At 43.3% G+C, this 19,814-nt stretch overlaps 1 protein-coding gene across 2 annotated transcripts in view; it reads left to right on the plus strand.

Annotated features, from left to right (window-relative positions):
• Positions 1-2,289: 2,289 nt before the first annotated feature.
• LOC121287016 (furin-like) overlaps positions 2,290-19,814 on the plus strand; it is a 46,400-nt gene continuing 28,875 nt past the window's right edge. For both annotated transcript variants that reach the window (XM_041204436.1, XM_041204437.1), the window contains exons 1-6: positions 2,290-2,551; positions 4,972-5,076; positions 6,770-6,862; positions 13,653-13,781; positions 15,568-15,644; positions 17,324-17,409. In XM_041204436.1, the coding sequence (XP_041060370.1) occupies positions 2,384-2,551; positions 4,972-5,076; positions 6,770-6,862; positions 13,653-13,781; positions 15,568-15,644; positions 17,324-17,409 (658 nt within the window). In that variant the 5' untranslated portion in view covers positions 2,290-2,383. The remainder of the gene's footprint in view (positions 2,552-4,971; positions 5,077-6,769; positions 6,863-13,652; positions 13,782-15,567; positions 15,645-17,323; positions 17,410-19,814) is intronic.

Consider the following 19,814-nt stretch of genomic DNA (forward strand, 5'->3'; position numbering starts at 1 on the left):
AAGAGAGAGGCAAAAGTGGACATTGGACTGCTGGAAAATGATGCTGGAGAAGTAGTAGTGGGGAACAAAGAAATGGCGGAGGAACTGAATAGGTATTTTGTGTCAGTCTTCACGGTGGAAGACATGAGTAACATCCCCAAAGTTCAAGAGAGTCAGGAGGCAGAGGTGAGTATGGTGGCCATTACCAAGGAGAAGGTGCTAGGAAAACTGAAAGGTCTGAAGGTGGATAAATCACCTGGACCAGATGGATTACACCTCAGAGTTCTGAAGCAGATAGCTGAAGAGATAGTGGAGGCATTAGTGGTGATCTTTCAGGAATCACTGGAGTCAGGGAGGGACCCAAAGGTCTGGAAAATCACTAATGTAACCCCCCTGTTTAAGAAGGGAGTGAGGCAAAAGACCGGAAATTACAGGCCGATTAGCCTGACCTCGGTCGTTGGTAAGATTTTAGAGTCCATTATTAAGGATGAGATTTCAGAATACTTGGAAGTGCATGGTAAAATAGCGCAAAGTCGGCATGGTTTCATCAAGGGGAGGTCATGCCTGATAAATCTGTTAGAATTCTTTGAGGAAGTAATGAGTAGGTTAGACAAAGGAGAGCCAATGGATGTTACCTACTTGGACTTCCAGAAGGCCTTTGACAATGTGCCGCACTGGAGGCTGCTCAGTAAGATAAGAGCCCATGGTGTTAGAGGCAATGTACTGGCATGGATAGAGGATTGGCTGACTGGCAGGAGGCAGAGAGTGGGGATAAAGGGGTCCTTCTCAGGATGGCGGCCAGTGACTAGTGGAGTTCCGCAGGGGACAGTGTTGGGACCACAACTTTTCACTTTATATATTAATGATCTAGATGAAGAAACTGAGGGCATCCTGGCTAAGTTTGCAGATGATACAAAGATAGGTGGAGGGACAGGTAGTATTGAGGAGGCGGCAAGGCTGCAGGAGGATTTGGACAGGTTAGGAGAATGGGCAAAGAAGTGGCAGATGGAATACAATGTGGGCAAGTGTGAGGTCATGCACTTTGGTAGGAAGAATAGAGGCATAGACTATTTTCTAAATGGGGAGAGAATTCAGAAATCTGCAGTGCAAAGGGACTTGGGAGTCCTAGTCCAGGATTCCCTTAAGGTTAACTTGCAGGTTGGGTCGATAGGAAGGCAAATGAAATGTTGGCGTCTATTTCAAGAGGACTAGAATATAAAAGCAGGGATGTGCTGCTGAGGCTTTATAAGGCTCTGGTCAGACCACATTTAGAATATTGTGAGCAATTTTGGGCTCCGTATCTCAGGAAGGATGTGCTGGCCCTGGAGAGGGTCCAGAGGAGGTTCATGAGAATGATCCCAGGAATGAAAGGCTTAACATATGAGAAACATTTGAGGACTCTGGGTCTATACTCGGAGTTTAGAAGGATGAAGGGAGATCTGATTGAAACTTACAGAATACTGTAAGGGCTGGATAGAGTGGACGTGGGGAAGATGTTTCCATTAGTAGGAGAGACTAGGACCCGAGGGCACAGCCTCAGAGTAAAGGGAAGACCTTTTAGAACAGAGATGAGGAGAAACTTCTTTAGCCAGACAGTGGTGAATCAATGGAATTCATTGCCACAGAAGGCTGTGGAGGCCAGGTCATTGAGTGTATTTAAGACCGAGATAGATAGGTTCTTGATTGGTAAGGGGATCAAAGGTTACGGGGAGAATGGGGTTGAGAAACTTATCAGCCATGATTGAATGGCAGAGCAGACTCGATGGGCCGAATGGCCTAATTTCTGCTCCTATGTCTTATAGTCTCATCACTTGCTCAGCTGCTAGAACTCCCCTCCCCCTCCCCCCAGACCCCCTCCCAGACCAGGTGTCACCCGCCTGGCCGTTACTCTGAAGCACACCTGCCGATGACGTCACGCGCCTCCGGCCGTTAAGCACGAGCACACCTGACGGTGACGTCTCACCCGCGTCCAACCGTCACGCCCGAGCACGACTGTGATTGGCGGACGACCGTTTCCCCGCCCCTTCTGATCCACCCCTCCCCACCCCCGACTTTCCACGGGGCTGGCCAGCGGCACGCGCTCGGCACGAGCCGGATCCTGGACGAGAGGGGGCGGGGACGAGGGGACTCGGCCGCATTCGGCTGTTTCCGTGAGCGCCGCTTTCCAAGTTAAACAATAACAATTAGAGCAGTGCACACCTTGGCCGGGGTTCATGATTTAATTGTGTGTGATTTGAAACTTTTCGCTAATTATTGCCCCTCTCCAACATTGTATTGGAATGTCCCCTCCCTCTTAATGAGTTGCAGGAAGTTTTTCAATCTTGCACCGCTGGACCAGGTTGGGTATAAAATGACCTAGTTTGAGGCTGAAGCCGAGGGTTGCGTCAGGATCTATCGTGTCGTTATGATCTGTGTCCGCCGGCTTTTGGCGGCTGCTCTCTTTTCAAGCGTGGTTAGTGAGCTTGACAGTGGCAGGCGGCTCTACACCAACATCTGGGCTGTCCGCATCTCTGGTGGAACGGGAGATGCCGGGAGGATAGCTCTCAAACACGGCTTCGTCAACTTAGGACGGGTATGGCTCAGTCGCTGGAATGGGTCAATGCCATTGTGAAAGGCTTGCATTTATATGGCGCCTTTCACCGCCACGGGGTGTCCCAAAGTGCTTTCACAGCCAATAAAGTACTTCCTTGGAGTGTAATCACTTTAAAAAAAATTATATCTATATGTATATATATATATATATAAAATATAATGCGGGAGTTATACAACCAATTTACGCACAGCAAGCGCAACCTGATACTAACAAGATAATCCGTTTTGTTTTAGGGTGTTGGGGCTAAATATTGGCCAGGACACTCTAGTCATTTATGGTTTTAGTGGAGTAACACTGTGCCTCTCTAGTATTTTTACTCAATATGTGGATGTGCCCAGTTGTATTTTTTTTAAATCCCCTTTCATGCTTGGGGTTGGATTGAATGGTGTGACACCAGGCTAAAGTTTTCAAACTGTTTTGGAAGGAAGTAATTCTCTGGAGATGTTGCTATGTTAACTCTCCTAACTTCTTTCTGAAAGACTAAGTTCCACTACATGAAGGAAAGTGGCTGCAGTTTTTTTTTGTTTTGGCAGTAGGGATACCCAAGCCAAGAAATCCAGAAAAACAGTGCATTCTGGTGTAGAAATCTATCTAATCACTTTGGGTTCTAGGAAGTCTTAACAAGACCGGGTTATTGTTGGTTGCAGGTCTACTATTACTGTTTATGTTGGGATCAACTGGAAATATATATAAGAGCTTGATGTAATTTTTTTTTTACAATCTTAAATCAAATGGCCATAATTACAATTTTTCCAACTGAAGTGTTTTGCAATTAATATGCCGAATAAATGTAGTGATAATATGAAATATACTTTCTAATTTTGAAAAGATATCGGGGAGCTTAATGTAATAACTCGGTGAAGTTTTATAATTCACTGCTTCATTTTCAACAAAATACACAAGTTGGACACCTAATGTTAGTATTACTGTTTAAGGAGTGTGAGGTGAGTGAACCAGTACATATTTATATGAACGTTATGTTAAATGTCGGCTTGCCTTAAAGTAGCACTCCTGCCTCTGAGGTAGGTTGAGTCAAAGTTTCCATTTTTTAATATATAATCTAGGTGGATATTTTAGTACTGTATTGATACTGTATTGATACTGTATTGATACTGTATTGATACTGTATTGATACTGTATTGATACTGTATTGATACTGTATTGAATATATAATCTAGGTGGATATTTTAGTACAGTATTTGGGAGTACTGTATTGATTATACTGTTCTTCTTTGAGATGAGATGTTGATCAGAGGCTCCATATGCCTCTTCTGGTGGTTTAGGTGGATGTGAAAGACTTCAGAGGTAAGAGTACTGGATCTGGTCCATATTTCCTCCGCCATCGCTGTTCAGAAAGTATTAACCGCTTGTATGATTTATTTTCTATAGGACTTCACTGTGTGCAGAATAACGGGTGTTGTCTTTGTGTTATGTAATGACATTATAACTGCACACGTTTAATGAGTGGAGTGATTTGGAACTATTTGAGGGGCATGATAAATGTGCCAAATAACCAGACATTTTTAGATTGTGTGGCATGCGTCACTTTCAATTCAGTAAAAAGTTAAAAGAAACTTACCTGGACAATTTGGCTCTGCTGCATTAGTGTGCTGGGGTGCCTGAATTGTTATCCCTTTGTCGCTTGCACGCTTTTCCTTTGCTCTAAGTGACCCTTGACCCGATCCTTCCGACCTTAAATCGAACAACTTCTGAAATCCGGCACAGCCTCAGTCCCGAGATTGCTAGTTTTGACACTAACTGTGTTCCTGCAAACAGTTACTGTATGATTTTTATGCCTAATTCATACAATCAATTATTATGATAAGAGTGGGCTAGATTAAATTATGTTCTTTGATATTAGTTACAGGTTTGCAGTTTTGGAATAGTTATGTAGATGTAAAAATTTTTTAAAACTGTTGCATAAACAAAATGAGGAATATAATATGAAGTTTTGGGAAAGACTGCAATGTAAATACATGGAAATCTATATGTATCTCGGTGAATCTAGACCTTTTCATCCTTGCCACTGAAGCCTGTTTGTTGACTTATGTAGTTGCATGTATTTTGCTGCTCTGGGCGACTGCCTAATGGTTGCACTGGCCCTGCTATTTAATGTACATTATGAAAATATAAACTTGGTACAAGTGATGGATTTTAGACCTTCACCTAGATTTCCTATTTTTTTTTCCAAAGTTGAATTGTCAACATAGTGTTGTACTGTTTTCTATCTGGCCAGAATGATTTGGGAGAATTTACAATGACTAGTGGGATCTCTTCCTGATTTAGATGACCTCGTTTTTCCCTCTCCTTGAGCAGTGGTAGAAGGACTCATAGAGTTTTGATTAAACAGTAAATGCTGGAAATAGCCATTTCAGAGTGGCTTTTTATTTTGTAAACAGGTTTTTGAAGATGGGCATTATTACTACTTTAAACACAAAGCAGTGTCGAAGCGATCCGTCAATCCACATCAAATGCGACATAGACGGCTGGAAAAGGAACCCAAGGTAAATTAACTGAGCTGCATAGTTAAACTGTAATGCACCTAATGTTATGCTTAAATCTTGAATCTTGTTGATAGTAATGTTGCTTCCTCTTCCTCTTGAATTCTGGTGTTAAGTTTGGAGGAGAATGGAAAGAAGAGGAGGAAAATATCCAATAACCAGCTTTCTTGTAGTACCTTGAAAAATCACTGTAATAAAACAAAATTTGTGAAGCCAAAGGTGTTTTGACTAAAAATTTGTTCAGCGGTAAGTTTTAAGGTGGAGAGGCAGAGAGCTTTAGAGAGAATTCCAGAACTTGGGGTATGGGTAACTGAAGGCGTAACCACTAATTGTGGGGGAATGACTTGAGGCCAGAGTTGGAGAAAGCCAATTCTCAATGTTTTAGGCTGGCGAAGGTTACAGAATTTCATACAGGGGTGAGGCTACGAAAAGATTTAAACTGAGGATGAGAGTTTTAAATTTGGGGCATGGGGTGCTGGGCAAGAATGGGCTGGTTGATAATGAATGTCAGCAAGGACATGGCTGAATTGGGCATGGTGTGAGTTAGGATACATGCAGTGGCGTTTTGGATGAGCTTAGTTTATAAAGGGTGGAAGTTGTGAGGCTGGCCAGGAGTGCATTAGAATAGTTAAGTTTCAAGGTACAAAAAGTATATCCTACAACAAGGTCGATGGAAAGAAACTGTTCCCATTGGTGAAACAACACTGATTTAGGGTGATTGGCAAAAGAATCAACAGTGATGTGAGGAAAAACCTTGTAATTAAAGTGGTTAGAATCTGGAAGGCATTGTCTGATTTTATTTTTAATTTATGGTTTTCAAAAGGGAACTGTGTAAGCACCTGAAAAGAGATTTTGCAGGGTTGTGGGGAAAGAGCAAGGACGAACTAAGGCACTCTTACACAGATTTGGCACAGACACAAGAACTGGCCTCATTCTCTGTTGTGACCAATACTTGATTAGCTGTGGTGTCCTAAGGTCATGAAAAGCTCTATAAAACTGTTTGTATTTTCTTTGCACATCTTCCTACCAGAGAGTAGATAGGGTTTGTAGCTAAAGAGTGGAGTTTGTGGCGAGGACTAAGGACAATGGCTTCAGTCTTCCCAACATTCAGATGGAGGAAATGCTGATGAGAAATGGGAGACAGCCAAGGATTGATCTTTGGGGCGGGGAATACCCAAAGTTAATGGTGCAGGAATGGAAAGAAAAATAATTGCAGATGGTTCGCTGATCTGATTCCAATCAATCCAGTCATTGCCGCCCCACACAGCTGGCAACAGGAGAGGGGTTGGAGGAGGATGATAGACTGCCGACAGAGAATGACCATGGTAAACTGTCTGTTACATAGGATGTCATTTGTGATATTGATATGAACCATCTCAGTCCTGTGGCACGATAGAAATCTTGAGCAATTCAGTGTACTTGGAGAGATAGGCATGAATTTGCAGATTCAACGACTGTAGAGTAAAAAGAGTTTGGAATTAAAAGTATGATGGAAAAATGCATTATTTGTATATGTCTAGATTATGGTGGTGTTTGGCAGAATTAAGTCATGCCTTGTTTCTCTAACATTTTTAATAGTAAAATTAAAGGATTTATTAAGCATTATTGCCTTTAATTCTGCTTTTTTAAAACTGTTTTGAATATTTTAGATTTCAGCCTCTGACATGAGAACTTATACAACTGTCTTTTTGTTTAGGTGAAGTGGCTGGAACAGCAGGTAGTAAAAAGACGACAGAAACGGGCATTTTCTGTTCCTTCAGACCCTTTATATCGTAAGCAATGGTACTTGGTAAGTACGAGTACTTTGGGCGGGGAGAGAGGAGGGGAAGTGATACAGTAAGCTTTGAATCTCTGATCCAGTCAAAAAATGAAAGCTTTGCAAATATGCAGAGTGAAATGATTTTTCTAATGCTTCCAGGGCTATATATTTTTAAAAAAGTTAGTTTTTTTAAATTGCCAAGCCAGTTATTCATTGCCATTTATTTTATGTATTCAATAATGCAGCTTTTTTTAAAAAAATAGTAAAATTTTATCCTTCAGAATGTTGGACATTGTGGGAACCTGACTTTCTTTCCAGTTATGGGGTACTTGAGCCAAATACAGATGTCTTGCTAACTCTGCACAAACAGGGAACTGCTGCAACAGTTACCAGTCTCTTGTAGTATACTATACTTGTTCCTAGGGGCAGAATTTTCTGCTTGGTGTGGGGGGTGGGCCCTGCATGTCGGCATGTAAAATGACATGCGGTGATGTCTGGTGAGCGTCCCGACGTCACCGCGCTCTATCACGATATTTCGCTTGGCGGGCGCGCAATGAAGTTTGATGTGCGCCCGCCATTAATTAAACAGGCTAGTTAAGAGCGTTAAGTCGTCAATCGTCAGTGATTTTCAGGCACCCGTGCGATCTTCGGGTCTGCGCAGGGATGCAATGGGCAGGTGGGTAAGAAACTTTTTAATGAAACTCATCCACGGGCGGGATAAGAGGACTCAGTGGGGTCTGTGAAGTATTAATTGCAGAAAGTTTTTTAAACTTGCCTGTGATCTGCAACAGTTCAGAATGAATTCCAGAAGCTTTGTGTACTTTGAACCTTCAGGTCAGCACTCTGCAGTCAGTAATCTTTATTGGCCCTGTAGCTTTCCAGAATTCTCCCTTTAGCCTGGGTTTGGGTTCTGACATGTCCACTGGAGGTGGCTCCTCTGAGGAAAGAAGGGCTAGAATAAAGAGGAGACCAGGAGTGCACATTCAGCCTCCAGGGGAGCCACCTTTGGGAGTACAGGTGCATGTACAAGGGGTGCAGGGCAAAGAGGTGGTCCAAGGTGGAAGGGGCTGCAGAAGACACCACTATCCTGCTGCCACGGTATACAGGCGGCGAAGCAGCTACCTCAATATGACTGAGGTGCAGTGCTGAAGGAGGCTCCGACTGTCAAGGGAGACAGTCAACTATATCTGTTAGATGATTGCCCTGAGAGATCGCCTAACTGTGTGGGCGGACACCCCATGCCAGTCACAGTTGCCCTCAGCTTCTATGCCTCTGGCTCCTTCCAGGGCTCGGTGGGTGATCTTTGCTCTGTCTCCCAACCACCTGTCCACACTTGTGTCAAGCAGGTCACAGACACTCTGTTCAGGCGTGCATTGACCTTCATCCACTTCCACTGGGGCCAGGCACAGAGAGCCAGAGGCTTCGTGGCCATTGCTGGCTTCCCCCGTGTCCAGGGTGCTATAGACTGCACACATGTGGCCATCAAGGTGCCAGCAGGTGAGCTCGGTGCCTTCGTCAACAGGAAGGGCTTCCATTCCATGAACGTGCAGATAGTGTGTGATCACAGGATGCTGATTCTGCAAGTCTGTGCAAGGTACCCAGGCAGCTCCCAGATGCCTACATCCTTAGACACTCCCAGGTGCCGGGCTCTTCAGTGCTCTGGCTCGGCTTGATGGATGGCTGCTGGGTGACAAGGGCTATCCCCTCAGAAGGTAGCTCATGACACCTCTCCGCCATCCAATATCAGTAGCTGAGCAGCGGTACAATAGGAGCCATGCCTCCTCAAGGGCTGTGGTGGAGAGAGCCATTGGTCTTCTCAAGGCATGTCATCACACATCGACTGAACATGTACTTGGTCCCTTGCAGTCCTCTGACTGCTGGCGCCAGCGGCACTCTCTCTGCCAGCTCCTCCAGCGATTTATGAAGTGCCCTCTCCACTGTTCCCTGGGACACTAGCCAATGCCCACTGTGGTGCTAGTATCTGCTGGTGCCTGCCTTGCAGAAATGGTGTGATGCAGGTAACACTTGAAGGTCCTCAGGTGTGAGAGGGGGCATTTGCAGCTCCTCCTGGCAGCCATGCTCTGATGCTGAAATGAACAACAAGGACAGTGGATCAGTCAGCGTGCACACAGTGACACACTTCATCCCTTTCCTCCTGGCTCATTATGCACTCAATCTTCCAGAACCTATGGACACAAATATTGGTGGGGTGGCAAATAGTGAGGAGGATACCCTTACATTAAAGGTGGATATAGATGGGCTGGTCATCTGCCCTAAGGAATGCCAAATGTAATGTTATTTGGATAAGTGTGAGGTGATGCACTTGGGCAGGACAAACAAGGCATGGGAATACACAATGGATGGTAGGACTGTGGAAAGTAAGGAGCATCAGAGAGACCTTGCTGTGCATATTGACAGGCCCCTTAAGGTGATGGGACAGGTACATAAGGTGTTTAAGAAGGTAAATGCCATTCTTGCCTTTATTAGCTGAGGAATAGGATATAGGAACAGGGAGGTGATGTTCCAAGTGCAGAAAATGCTGCCTAGGCCACAGCTATAGTTCTGTGTGCAGTTGTGAAATGCACTTCACGGGAGGGATATGATTGGAGTGGAGAGAGTGCAGAGGTCGTTGACCAGGATCCTGGCTGGGCTGGGTAGTTTGACTTATGAAGAGACATAGCATAGACTCAGGTTATTTCCCCTGGAGCAGAGGAGATTGAGTGGTGACATTATTGACATTTATAAAATTGAGGGGCGTAGATAGGGTCGACAGAAAGGAACTTTTCCCCTTGGCAGAGGGATCAGTGACCAGGTGGCATAGATTTAAGGTAAGGGGTATGAGGTTGACAAGTGATGTGATGAACAACTTTTGCACGCACATGGTGTTGGGAATGAGGAACGCACTGCCTGAAAGGGTGGTGGATGCAGAAACCCTCCTAACATGTAATAAGTATTTAGATGTGCAGTTGTGATGCCATGGCATACAAAGCTGTGGGCATAGTGCTGGGAAATGGGATTAGGGGACTTGGGAAGGTGTTTGATGCACGCATCTTCGAAGGGCTGAAGGACCTTTTTTCTATGATCCAAACCTCTGACTCTATCACTCTGTGACTGTTATTGCAACAATAACAAACCAAACAATCATCAGTGCTGTGGATGTTGGGAGACATGGCGGATCTCACTGTTGGCCTCAAATACCTGGCCGTTCCACCCCAGCCTCACTAACACCAGTTGACCTGGGCGCATAGCACCTCAAGCTCCAGGGCCTCCTATTCGAAGCGGCTTAACATCAGGTGAGCATGGCCGCCTCCAGTCCTCGAACGCTCAGACGCATTATGAGCATTCTTCTCCTGGAAAAACAGAAAACCATTCATTGTGGCAATTTGCAAATGCACTCTGCACATGCGCGCTGCTCCCCAACCACAATGGCCCATATCAGGCCTCCTCTCCCCATTACTGCTGATCAGTCACCATAATGATAGCACACTTGCTCCCAAACCCCCACCCCCCCCGGCCCCAGATGGCCACCTTGGACACTTTCTGCGTACATCACTTTAGGAAACACACGGTCTTTGCAAGGAGGTGCAACTACGTGCAGCGTCAAGGGCAGCAGATGGCTCTTGGCCATGACACATCGAGGCTTTCCTTCCACCATCTCATCACTGTGAATAGAACATGTGAGTATGCGCCTAGCTGCATGTCCTGCAGCTTCTCCCAGACTAGTCATGCGTGACTAAGAGCAACACATGGTACGGGGTAGAACTCTTTTCTCCTCATGAACCACTCAGGCTGATCTAAGCATCGGCACTATCTGCTTGCCCACCCAGCATATGATAAATGCCCAACATGATTCAATGCAATCACGACAGTAAGAATTAGTGGAGGTGGGGTGGGGCGGGGGGGGCCTCTAAGGCTAAGTCTACCTGCTGGGTTAAATGCCCAATGCCAACATGGTGCTCACCCTTCCAGAGCGCAACAAATCATTGAAGTGCTTACGGCACTGGATCCAGATGCACTGCACCATGTTGTGGGAGCTCACCACCTCTGCCACTTCAGCCACTTCCTCCCAGGCATGTTTGGTCACGTGGGCGTGGGGGGGAGGGGGGGGTGGCCTCCTCCTCCTCCTCCTCTCATCCTGGTGGACCAACACCTCCTGCCGAGCTACCATCTCCTCGAGGGCAGCAAGGCAGCCATCAGGAAAGCGAGGGGCGCATTGGCCCCCTGCTGGCTTACCCTGCAGCCTGCCCTGTTCCCCTGCCCTTCCCTCCAGCATGCCCTGCTCAGCCAACCCCCTGCGGTGTGACCTGGAAGTGGCCATTGTGAGCAGCCTACAGGAGGCTGCCAGGCCTTCCTTTAAACAGACTGCCGGTTTGCCATTGGACCCGGCGGCCTGTGCACGCCCACTGCATCCCGATATTCATGGGAGTTGGCAAATGTGCTGGGCAGCCTTAATTGGCCCGTCTGCACAAAATGGTGGCTGCTCCAGCTCTGCCCGCCTGAGAGGCAGAAAATTCTGCCCCAGGTGTTTTACTCTGAATTCTTGCAGCCTTTGCTCCCACTTGCTCTCAGAATTTTATCTGTCTCACATGGCCATAGGAAACCTTTCTGTTAATGTAGTTCTGGAGTCTGCTATAGTCTGTCACGCTGAGTCAGTACATCAAGTTAAGCAATTTTTGTGTGGAGATTTTTATCATCTAGACAATATCAAGCATTAAAGCAACAATGAAGCCTTGCTCTGTGACATAGTAACTTCAAACCCAAACTACAGTTCACAATAGGGCTTCATTTTCTCACCTAGTTTGAGGGGGAAATAATTGGCTGTGAAGTGCCAACAGATAATTCATTATATGAAATGTATCCCAGTATCTAATGCTGTTGCATGCACATACTTCTCCACCCTCATGTGATGACAGAGGCAACTGTCTAACTTTATAAAAGCTGACATCAGCTGTCTTCTGAGACCCTAGTACCACAGGACACAACTGTAAGTAACATCTTGGTCCACAATGTTAGTGTTCAATGAAATTTTAAAAATACTGTCTTTTAAACTAATCCTTAATTGAACAAAGTCTATGCCTGCAAGTTTAGTATCTCCATTCAGTCACTTTTAACATGGCTACCCTTCATTATTTAAAACTGTCCAATTCTGCTGGAGGGCTCCATGGAAGCATGGTACCTCGGCATGAATTTGGCGCTACATGTTATTAAAATACTATGTTTATAAAATTACTGAAAATTACTGAAAATTGGATCCTGCTGCTGGAAAGTACTAGGGCAAAAGGCTGTAGTGGTGCCTTTAATCTAAAGAACCTTAATTAGGCTAAATTAAAGCATATATTTCCCTTTTTCAATCACTGTGGCATTTGTATTCAAATGAATTCTGAAACTCCAGGCTGCTTATTATTTTTCTTATAGTCATGGGGCCTAAAATGATATAGTACACATTGGTGGTTTGGGGAAGAAGGGATGTTCACTCAGTTCGTAATTCCTTTCAGGCTTGTAAAGCCTGTATGTGCAGCGAAATGTTTAATATTTGAGATTCTCAGTGGGTACTTTTCACTTTTACAAAAGATGTGGTATAAGTGCGATGACCAGATTTTTTGTGAACAGCATACAAGGAGTAAAAGTAAACTATACATCATAAGATTATCTGGGGTATCAGAATTTCCTAACTTGAAGGACATGCCAATAATGTCTGTGTAGTCAAGCCTGTAATACACCACTGTTGTCAGTGTATTTTTCAATAAGCTACTATGGAATTCCAGCAGTGCGATGGATAGTCTATAGATAGATAAAACTCTGCTCTTATTATTCAGAATTTCAGATTTCAGGGCTAAGGCTATTGATTAAACTTAGCTATTAACTGTGCACACTTTGTTTGACTGTTTAAAACATAGCACATATTTTACTGGTAGGGGAAGAATTTGCATATCCTGGCCCTTTCTGAGGAGGTGGACACAAAATAATTTACTGTTTAAAATAGAGTGGCTATCATAGACAAAATTGCAAAAAAAGGGAAAAAACTTGCATTTATATGGCCCTTTTCATGGCCACAAGCTGTCAAAGACAGCTAATGAAGTACTTCCTTATGTAAAGAAATCCAGCAGTCATGTTGCATACAGCAAGCTCCCACAAACAGCAATGTGATCAAGACCAGATCATCAGTTTTTGTGATGTTGATTTGAGAGAGAAATATTGGCCAGGTTACCAGGGATATGTCCCCTGCTGCCCTTCAAAATGGGGTCTCCATTTAACATCTCATTCGAAATACAGAATCACCTATATTGCAGCACTCCCCCTTGAACCTTGGGGCTTCTCCTCCCCCACCCACTTCATGTCAAAACAATACGAAGAATTCTGATTGCTTACTCTGTTTTTGAGGAGTGATCTCTGATCAGTGCTTCAACAGGAATGTGATAAAATTGGCAGTTTATTTAAATCAATCTGTATGAATTTACATAGCACAGATTTCTAAAATGAGTAACTTTTTTTTAGCTCTGAAGAAGAAAACTTAACTGTTTCTCTGTCCACAGATGCTGCCAGACCTGAATTTTTCCAGCATTTTCTGGTTTTATTTCATATTTCCAGCATCCACAATATTTTGCTTTTAACTTCTTTAATACTTTGTTTCAGCATTGTGATGAAATGTTTGCTTGTAGCCTGGCCTAAAATGTTCATACATTTGGAATAGTTGAAAATTATACTATGTACTTTCCACTTGTCCCAGGGGCCACAGAATAAGATTAAGATGTTCTCATACTGTAGTTATTACTATTTTCAATGGCTGCATTACAGTAAAAGCTTGTGCTATCTTATTCAGAACAATGCGATTCCTAATGACCTAAATGTTCTATCCGCCTGGAAGCGGGGTTACACAGGAAAGGGGATTGTGGTCACCATCCTGGATGATGGAATAGAGAAGAACCATCCGGACTTGGCTGAAAATTATGTAAGATCCAATAGAAGCACCTTGTAAACCCACTGCAGTCTTATTGTGGCCTTTCTCCAATAGCATATAAAGTAAAGAGAAATGCAAGAGTGAGGAACTGGTTCAGGGAATGTCGATAGTACTTCTTTCCACTTGTGGTGTAGTTAGTCAAATAGTAGAAAATATATAATTTAATTAAAGGAAGAACTTTCATTTTATATAGCACCTTTTTATACTCTGTCCCAGGTGCTTCACAGGCAATGGATTTTAAGTATACGTAGATAAATATCCCAGCAAAGTGGCTCAGACAGAAGTGAATGAAAAATAATCAGGTAAATATTAGCCAAGGCGTCAGGAGAACCCCTTGCTGATTTTTTTTTGATTGGCCAAGGCATCAGGAGAACCACTTAGTGTTATTTTTTTTCAATGCTGTAGGATAATTTATGTTCACCCAAGTAGGAGGATGGGGTATATGTTTAATATCGTATCTGAAAGATTAGGGTTCCATCAGTGCAGTGAAATGACTGCTTGCCTAATGTGCCTGAGTCCTATTGTCAGGCTTTTATGCAGTACTTATGACTGAGAATGCTACCTTCATGTTGAAACTAATTCTAATTCCATTTTTCACTAATTAGAAAAGTATGTATGAAATAGTTTAATGCACTTTCATCTGCCTCTGAAACTTTTACAGACAGTATTAAAGTCTGCATTTGACCATGGCCTGAAAGTATTGGAGGATGCATTGGAGAATGAGAACCATAATAATCTAGTAATATGAATCTGTTAGGAAGTTTGAAAAGTTCTCCAGAAAAGAACAGATGTTCAGCATGTATGTTCAAATAGGCTTTTCTATTTTGATGTTTATTTGATTGAAAGGAGATGTGTAGGCCATCTAATGAAATGTAATGTGCTCCTCATGTAGCCAGGAACCAAGTAATGCAGGTCAGTATCCATATCACCTAATGTTTAATTAAAACACTGCTGAAGGGGATGAATCATAGAATGGCTATCGCACAGGAGGAAGCCATTTGGCCTGTCATGTCTGTGTTGGCTCTCTGAGAGCAGCTCCACTAGTCCCACTCCCTGACCTTTTCCCTGTAATCCTGCAAATTTCCCCTCTCTCCAGATAATTTTTTCAATTCCCTTTTGAAAGCCACAATTGAATTTGCCACCACCAAACTTGCGCAGTGCATTTGAGATCCTAACTGCTCATTGCAAATGTTTTGTATGTCAAAAGTGTTTTCTTGAGTATGCAAATGTATCAATGAACAGAATATTTAGACCACTTTAATATCAAATGCAATTGGAATAGTATCTCTGAATGTGATAAGTTTTGATAATTTTCTATAGCTGTAATGGTTTTGTAGTTTGCAATTAGTTCCTTTATGAAGACCAAGCAGGGTCCCAGTTTGATATCTTGTAGGAGCACTCAGATTGCCCTCTAAGCCCTTGAGTTAATAAAGGGGGGAAATAAATTGGAGATCTACTCCTGGATCTATCCAGTGGCTTCTGGTAAAAGTGCATGTGCTTATGTTTGTCAAATTTTTAATTAGGTTCAGTTATGATGTCCCCAGAGGTCATATAACATTTTCCATATTCTGAAGCATATGGCTGCTTGGGTGACATACTAGAGGGCATGTGGTACCTGTGGAACACTCAGCAAGTAGCTGATGCCTTCAGCTGGGAGATAAATAAATGTTTCTAATGTAACTTGATAATTTTAGTTTCCACATACTAGCAACTATGAAGCTGAAATTTCTTATACAGATGTTAGCTTTTGTTGAGATTTTTACCTCTTTATTTGCAGGACCCTAATGCAAGCTTTGATATAAATGATAATGATCCTGACCCTCAGCCTAGATATAACTTTAACGATGAAAATCGGTAAGTTCTTTACACTTTTAAGATGTTGTTCATTTTTTTCAACTGAATCAGCACTAAATATACAAGTAATCCAATAGCTGATCCATTATGTAGAATGATGATTGCTCAGTGTTGGACAGTTACCATATGCATAGTAATTCAAAACGAATCTAAATTAGTGATCACAGGTAAGCAGGCACAGTGAGTTGTAAATTTCTTTAAATGTTAAGATTCTGACATTTACTCTGCCACTTATATTTCAATAGATTATATGTAAAAAATGGAATGCCCCACTGACCTAGATTTGGAGATAAATAGTAGAAAGAAAATTGGATTAAAAAAAAGTTATCTTATTTCTTCGGATATCCCAAAGAACTTTGTGACTGATTAATTTCCCTTTGGACAAGTGTAAGAGCTTTGTGGAGTGTGATGCCATAAACACTAGTCAAGATGAATGACTATTGACTTGAGCTTTTGGCAATGAAGGTTGAGAGAGGAACATTGGCCAAGGTAGAGAGAGCATTCTCTTTAAGTGATGCTGTGTGTTTATTGGTTTTGTCTACCTGGACAGACAGTGAAATTTTTCTATCATGATTTAATGTCTTCAACCAAATATGGCATTTTTAGTAATGCCATACAGACCTAATATTGCACAGGAGTTGGCCTAGATGATGCAAGATGCTTGTCTTTGTTTATGACAACACCTTTTAATGGAAATCAATGAATGTCAGTATGTGAAGGGAAGAGGAAGGTGATAACTTTATTCAGAATTAATTTGCAGCCTATACAATGCCTGACTGAGAAGGTAACTTGTATAGAGGATACATGATGAAGAGCAATGGAATACCATGTTTGTCAACTATATACGGTAGAGTACTGACTGAACTATATACGGTAGAGTACTGACTGAACTATATACGGTAGAGTACTGACTGAACTATATACGGTAGAGTACTGACTGAACTATATACGGTAGAGTACTGACTGAACTATATACGGTAGAGTACTGACTGAACTATTCCATGCTTTTATGGAATATATTATCATACACCTCTTTGCAAACAACAGCCACCAGATGGCATGAGTGGACTATAATTTATTTTTCACTCTTAAAATTGTAATTCCAAAATTTACAGAAGGTTTCTAATGACTGGAAAATAATCTGATGGCTATGACACGATGGTGTATGTTCCATTTACTCTGTCTTGGGTATGGAACAAATGAAGAAGATTGGAGAACTTACACCAAAAATATCATGTTATTCAAATATCGTTTTAAATCCTGTATTCTTCAGGTAAAAAGGACTAATTTGCTATTCCTCTTAGATCCTTAACTAGGTGAAATTCTAATTATTAAAATATATTTTTGATTCAGTGCTTTTTGTTTTGTCACTCTCCTAAAGGGATTTATTTTTGCCAGTGGAACAGTGTAACAGGACAGCTTAGATCTGTAATGATTATGTAGTTACTCCGCGATTGTCAAACCAATAAATATTGACTTATTTGGAGCAGAGCATAGTATGGAGTTTCTCTTCTATGTTACCACTTGGAAATTTCTGTTTATAACTTGTATATAATTAAAATTGCACCTGGTTTGACTGTCAAATTAACATTTTTCTGTTGTCAATAGTAGCTGCTTGGTTCATAATCCATATGTTAATCTCCTGATGTGATTGTTCAATAAACTTTATCTTTTAACAGGCATGGAACACGGTGCGCAGGTGAAGTGGCTGCTGTGGCCAATAACCTCTGTGGCATTGGTGTAGCATACAATGCCAAAATTGGTGGTAAAGTATCATCATTTATATATTAAAGATGTCATATGAAAATTTCTGTTCTTCCTGTGGAGCTAGGCACACTGATATGAAACTATCAACTTTTGGATCAATGTGTTTGTTTGTGTGATTAAATAATAAGTGGATCTGAAAATGTATAATCGGGAAAACAAGTCTGAGTTCTTTAGTAATTAAACACAAACCTTTTGTTTAAAAAAAAAAGCCTGAATTTTGTAGCATGATGGCAAACTGTCAATGTTCACCATCATTACTCTGAAACTTGGCAGCAGCTTCTGGCATTCACAAATGTGCTGTTAAATATGAAAATACAGAAGCTGCTGTCAGTGATTTCCTGTTCCTCAGAATGTACTGTTTAAGTCCTTGCAGATGGAAATCTATTAGAAATCATTGAATTGACGTGAACTTCCATTTTTTTATAATCTCACTTTAAACTTAAATTTATTCATTCATGGGATGTGGGCATCACTGGCTAGGGCAGCATTTATTGCCCATTCCTAATTGCCCTTGTTCAGAGGGCGCTCAAGAGTCAACTACATTTCTATGGGTCTGGAGTCACATGTAGGCCAGACCAGGTAAGGTTGGCAGATTTCCTTCCCTGAGGGACATAAGTGAACCAGATGGGTTTTTTAACTACAATCGGCAATGGTTTCATGGTCACCACCAGAATTCTTAATTCCAGGGGCAGAATGTTCCCATTGGCCCCCACACGCCTGCGCGTAAAATGACGTGCGGTGATGTCAGACAAGTGTCCCGATATCACTGCGCACCATTATGAAATTTCGTTGGGCAAGTGTGCAATGAAGACTGATGCGTGTGCCCGCCATTAATTAATGGGCCACTTAAGGCCCTTGACTCACCAATCAACGCCAATTTTTTTTCTTTGGTCGTGCAATCTTTGGGCCGGCGCAACAGGCAGACAGGTAGGACACATTTTATATAAACCTCATCCACGGGTGGGATAAGGGAGTTCACAGCGGTCGCAAGTGTGCACTGTCAAGTGTTCATTTTTCTAATGTATTGAAACTTGCCTGTGTGACCTGCAGTACTTTAAAACGCATTCCAGCTGCTTTGTCTGGACTCTTCATCTTCAGGTCAACACATTGCAGTGAGTAATCTTTTCTGGGCCTGGTTTCAGGAAGCCTTCCCTTGGCCTGGAATAAGAGCTGAACTGTCCATAGGAGGCAGCTCCTCTGAGGAGGAAGGGGGTGGAGGCCAGGAGTGCACATTCAGCCTCCAGGGAAGCCATCTTTGGGAGGACAGGTGCAGGCACAAGGAGTGCAGGGCCAAGAGGAAGGGGCCACAGAAGATGCAACTACCCTGCTGCCAGGATATACAGGCAGCGCAGCAGCTACCTCAATATGTCTGAGGTGCAGTGCCGAAGGAGGCTCCATCTCGAGGGAGACAGTCAAATGTATCTGCCAGATGATTGGGCCTGAGATCTCCACTAATTGTGGGTGGACACCCCATGCCAGTGGCTTTGAAGGTCACAGCTGCCCTCAACTTCTATGCCTTTGGCTCCTTCCAGGGCTCGTGTGATCTTTGCGGTGTCTTCCAATCAGCTGTCCACACTTGTGTCGAGCAGGTTACAGCAGGGTATTGACCTTCATCCACTTCCTTTGGAACCAGGCAAGCCTGACAGTGAGTCAGAGGCTCACAGCCATTTCCAGCTTCCCCTGCGTCCAGGGTGCAATAGACTGTACACACGTGGCCATCAATGCGCCAGCAGGTGAGCCTGGTGCCTTCGTCAACAGAAAGGGCTTCCACTCCACGAACATGCAGATTGTGCGTGATCACAGGATGATGATTCTACAAGTCGGTGCAAGGTAGCCAGGCAGCTCCCACGACACCTACGTCCCCAGACACTCCCAGGTGCCGGGGCTCCTCAGTGCTCCAGCCTGGTTTGATGGATGCTGCTGGGTGACAAGGGCTATCCCCTCAGGTGGCTCATGACTCCTCCTCACCTTCCAAGTACAGAAGCTGAGCAGTGGTATAATAGGAGCCACATGGGGTTGTGGTGGAGAGAGCCATTGGTCTTCTCAAGATGCACTTCCAATGCTTGGACCATTCTGGGCACACTCCAGTACCCCCAAGATTGTGTGTTGGTGATAGTGGTTGCATGCTGTACTCTCAGCAATCTTGTGCTGGAAAGGGGGGAAACGCAGTGGACAATGAAAATGTTGATGCAGTGGCTGTAGTTGCACATGATGAGTCCAGCAGTGAGTCCAAGGATGAGCGTGCACAGGGAAATGCTGAGGGGGGGTAGATGCTGACACTGGCATCCTGTAGGGAGGCAAGGACACCCGGGAGGCTTTAATCCAATGAACCTTCAGCTAGCACACCACAGATGGATCTCCAGGACAAGCCTGGGCTGTATGCTCCTTACTCAACACCTAAGT

This window comes from Carcharodon carcharias, chromosome 14 (genome assembly GCF_017639515.1).
Source record: "Carcharodon carcharias isolate sCarCar2 chromosome 14, sCarCar2.pri, whole genome shotgun sequence".
Taxonomy (NCBI): Eukaryota; Metazoa; Chordata; class Chondrichthyes; order Lamniformes; family Lamnidae; genus Carcharodon; species Carcharodon carcharias.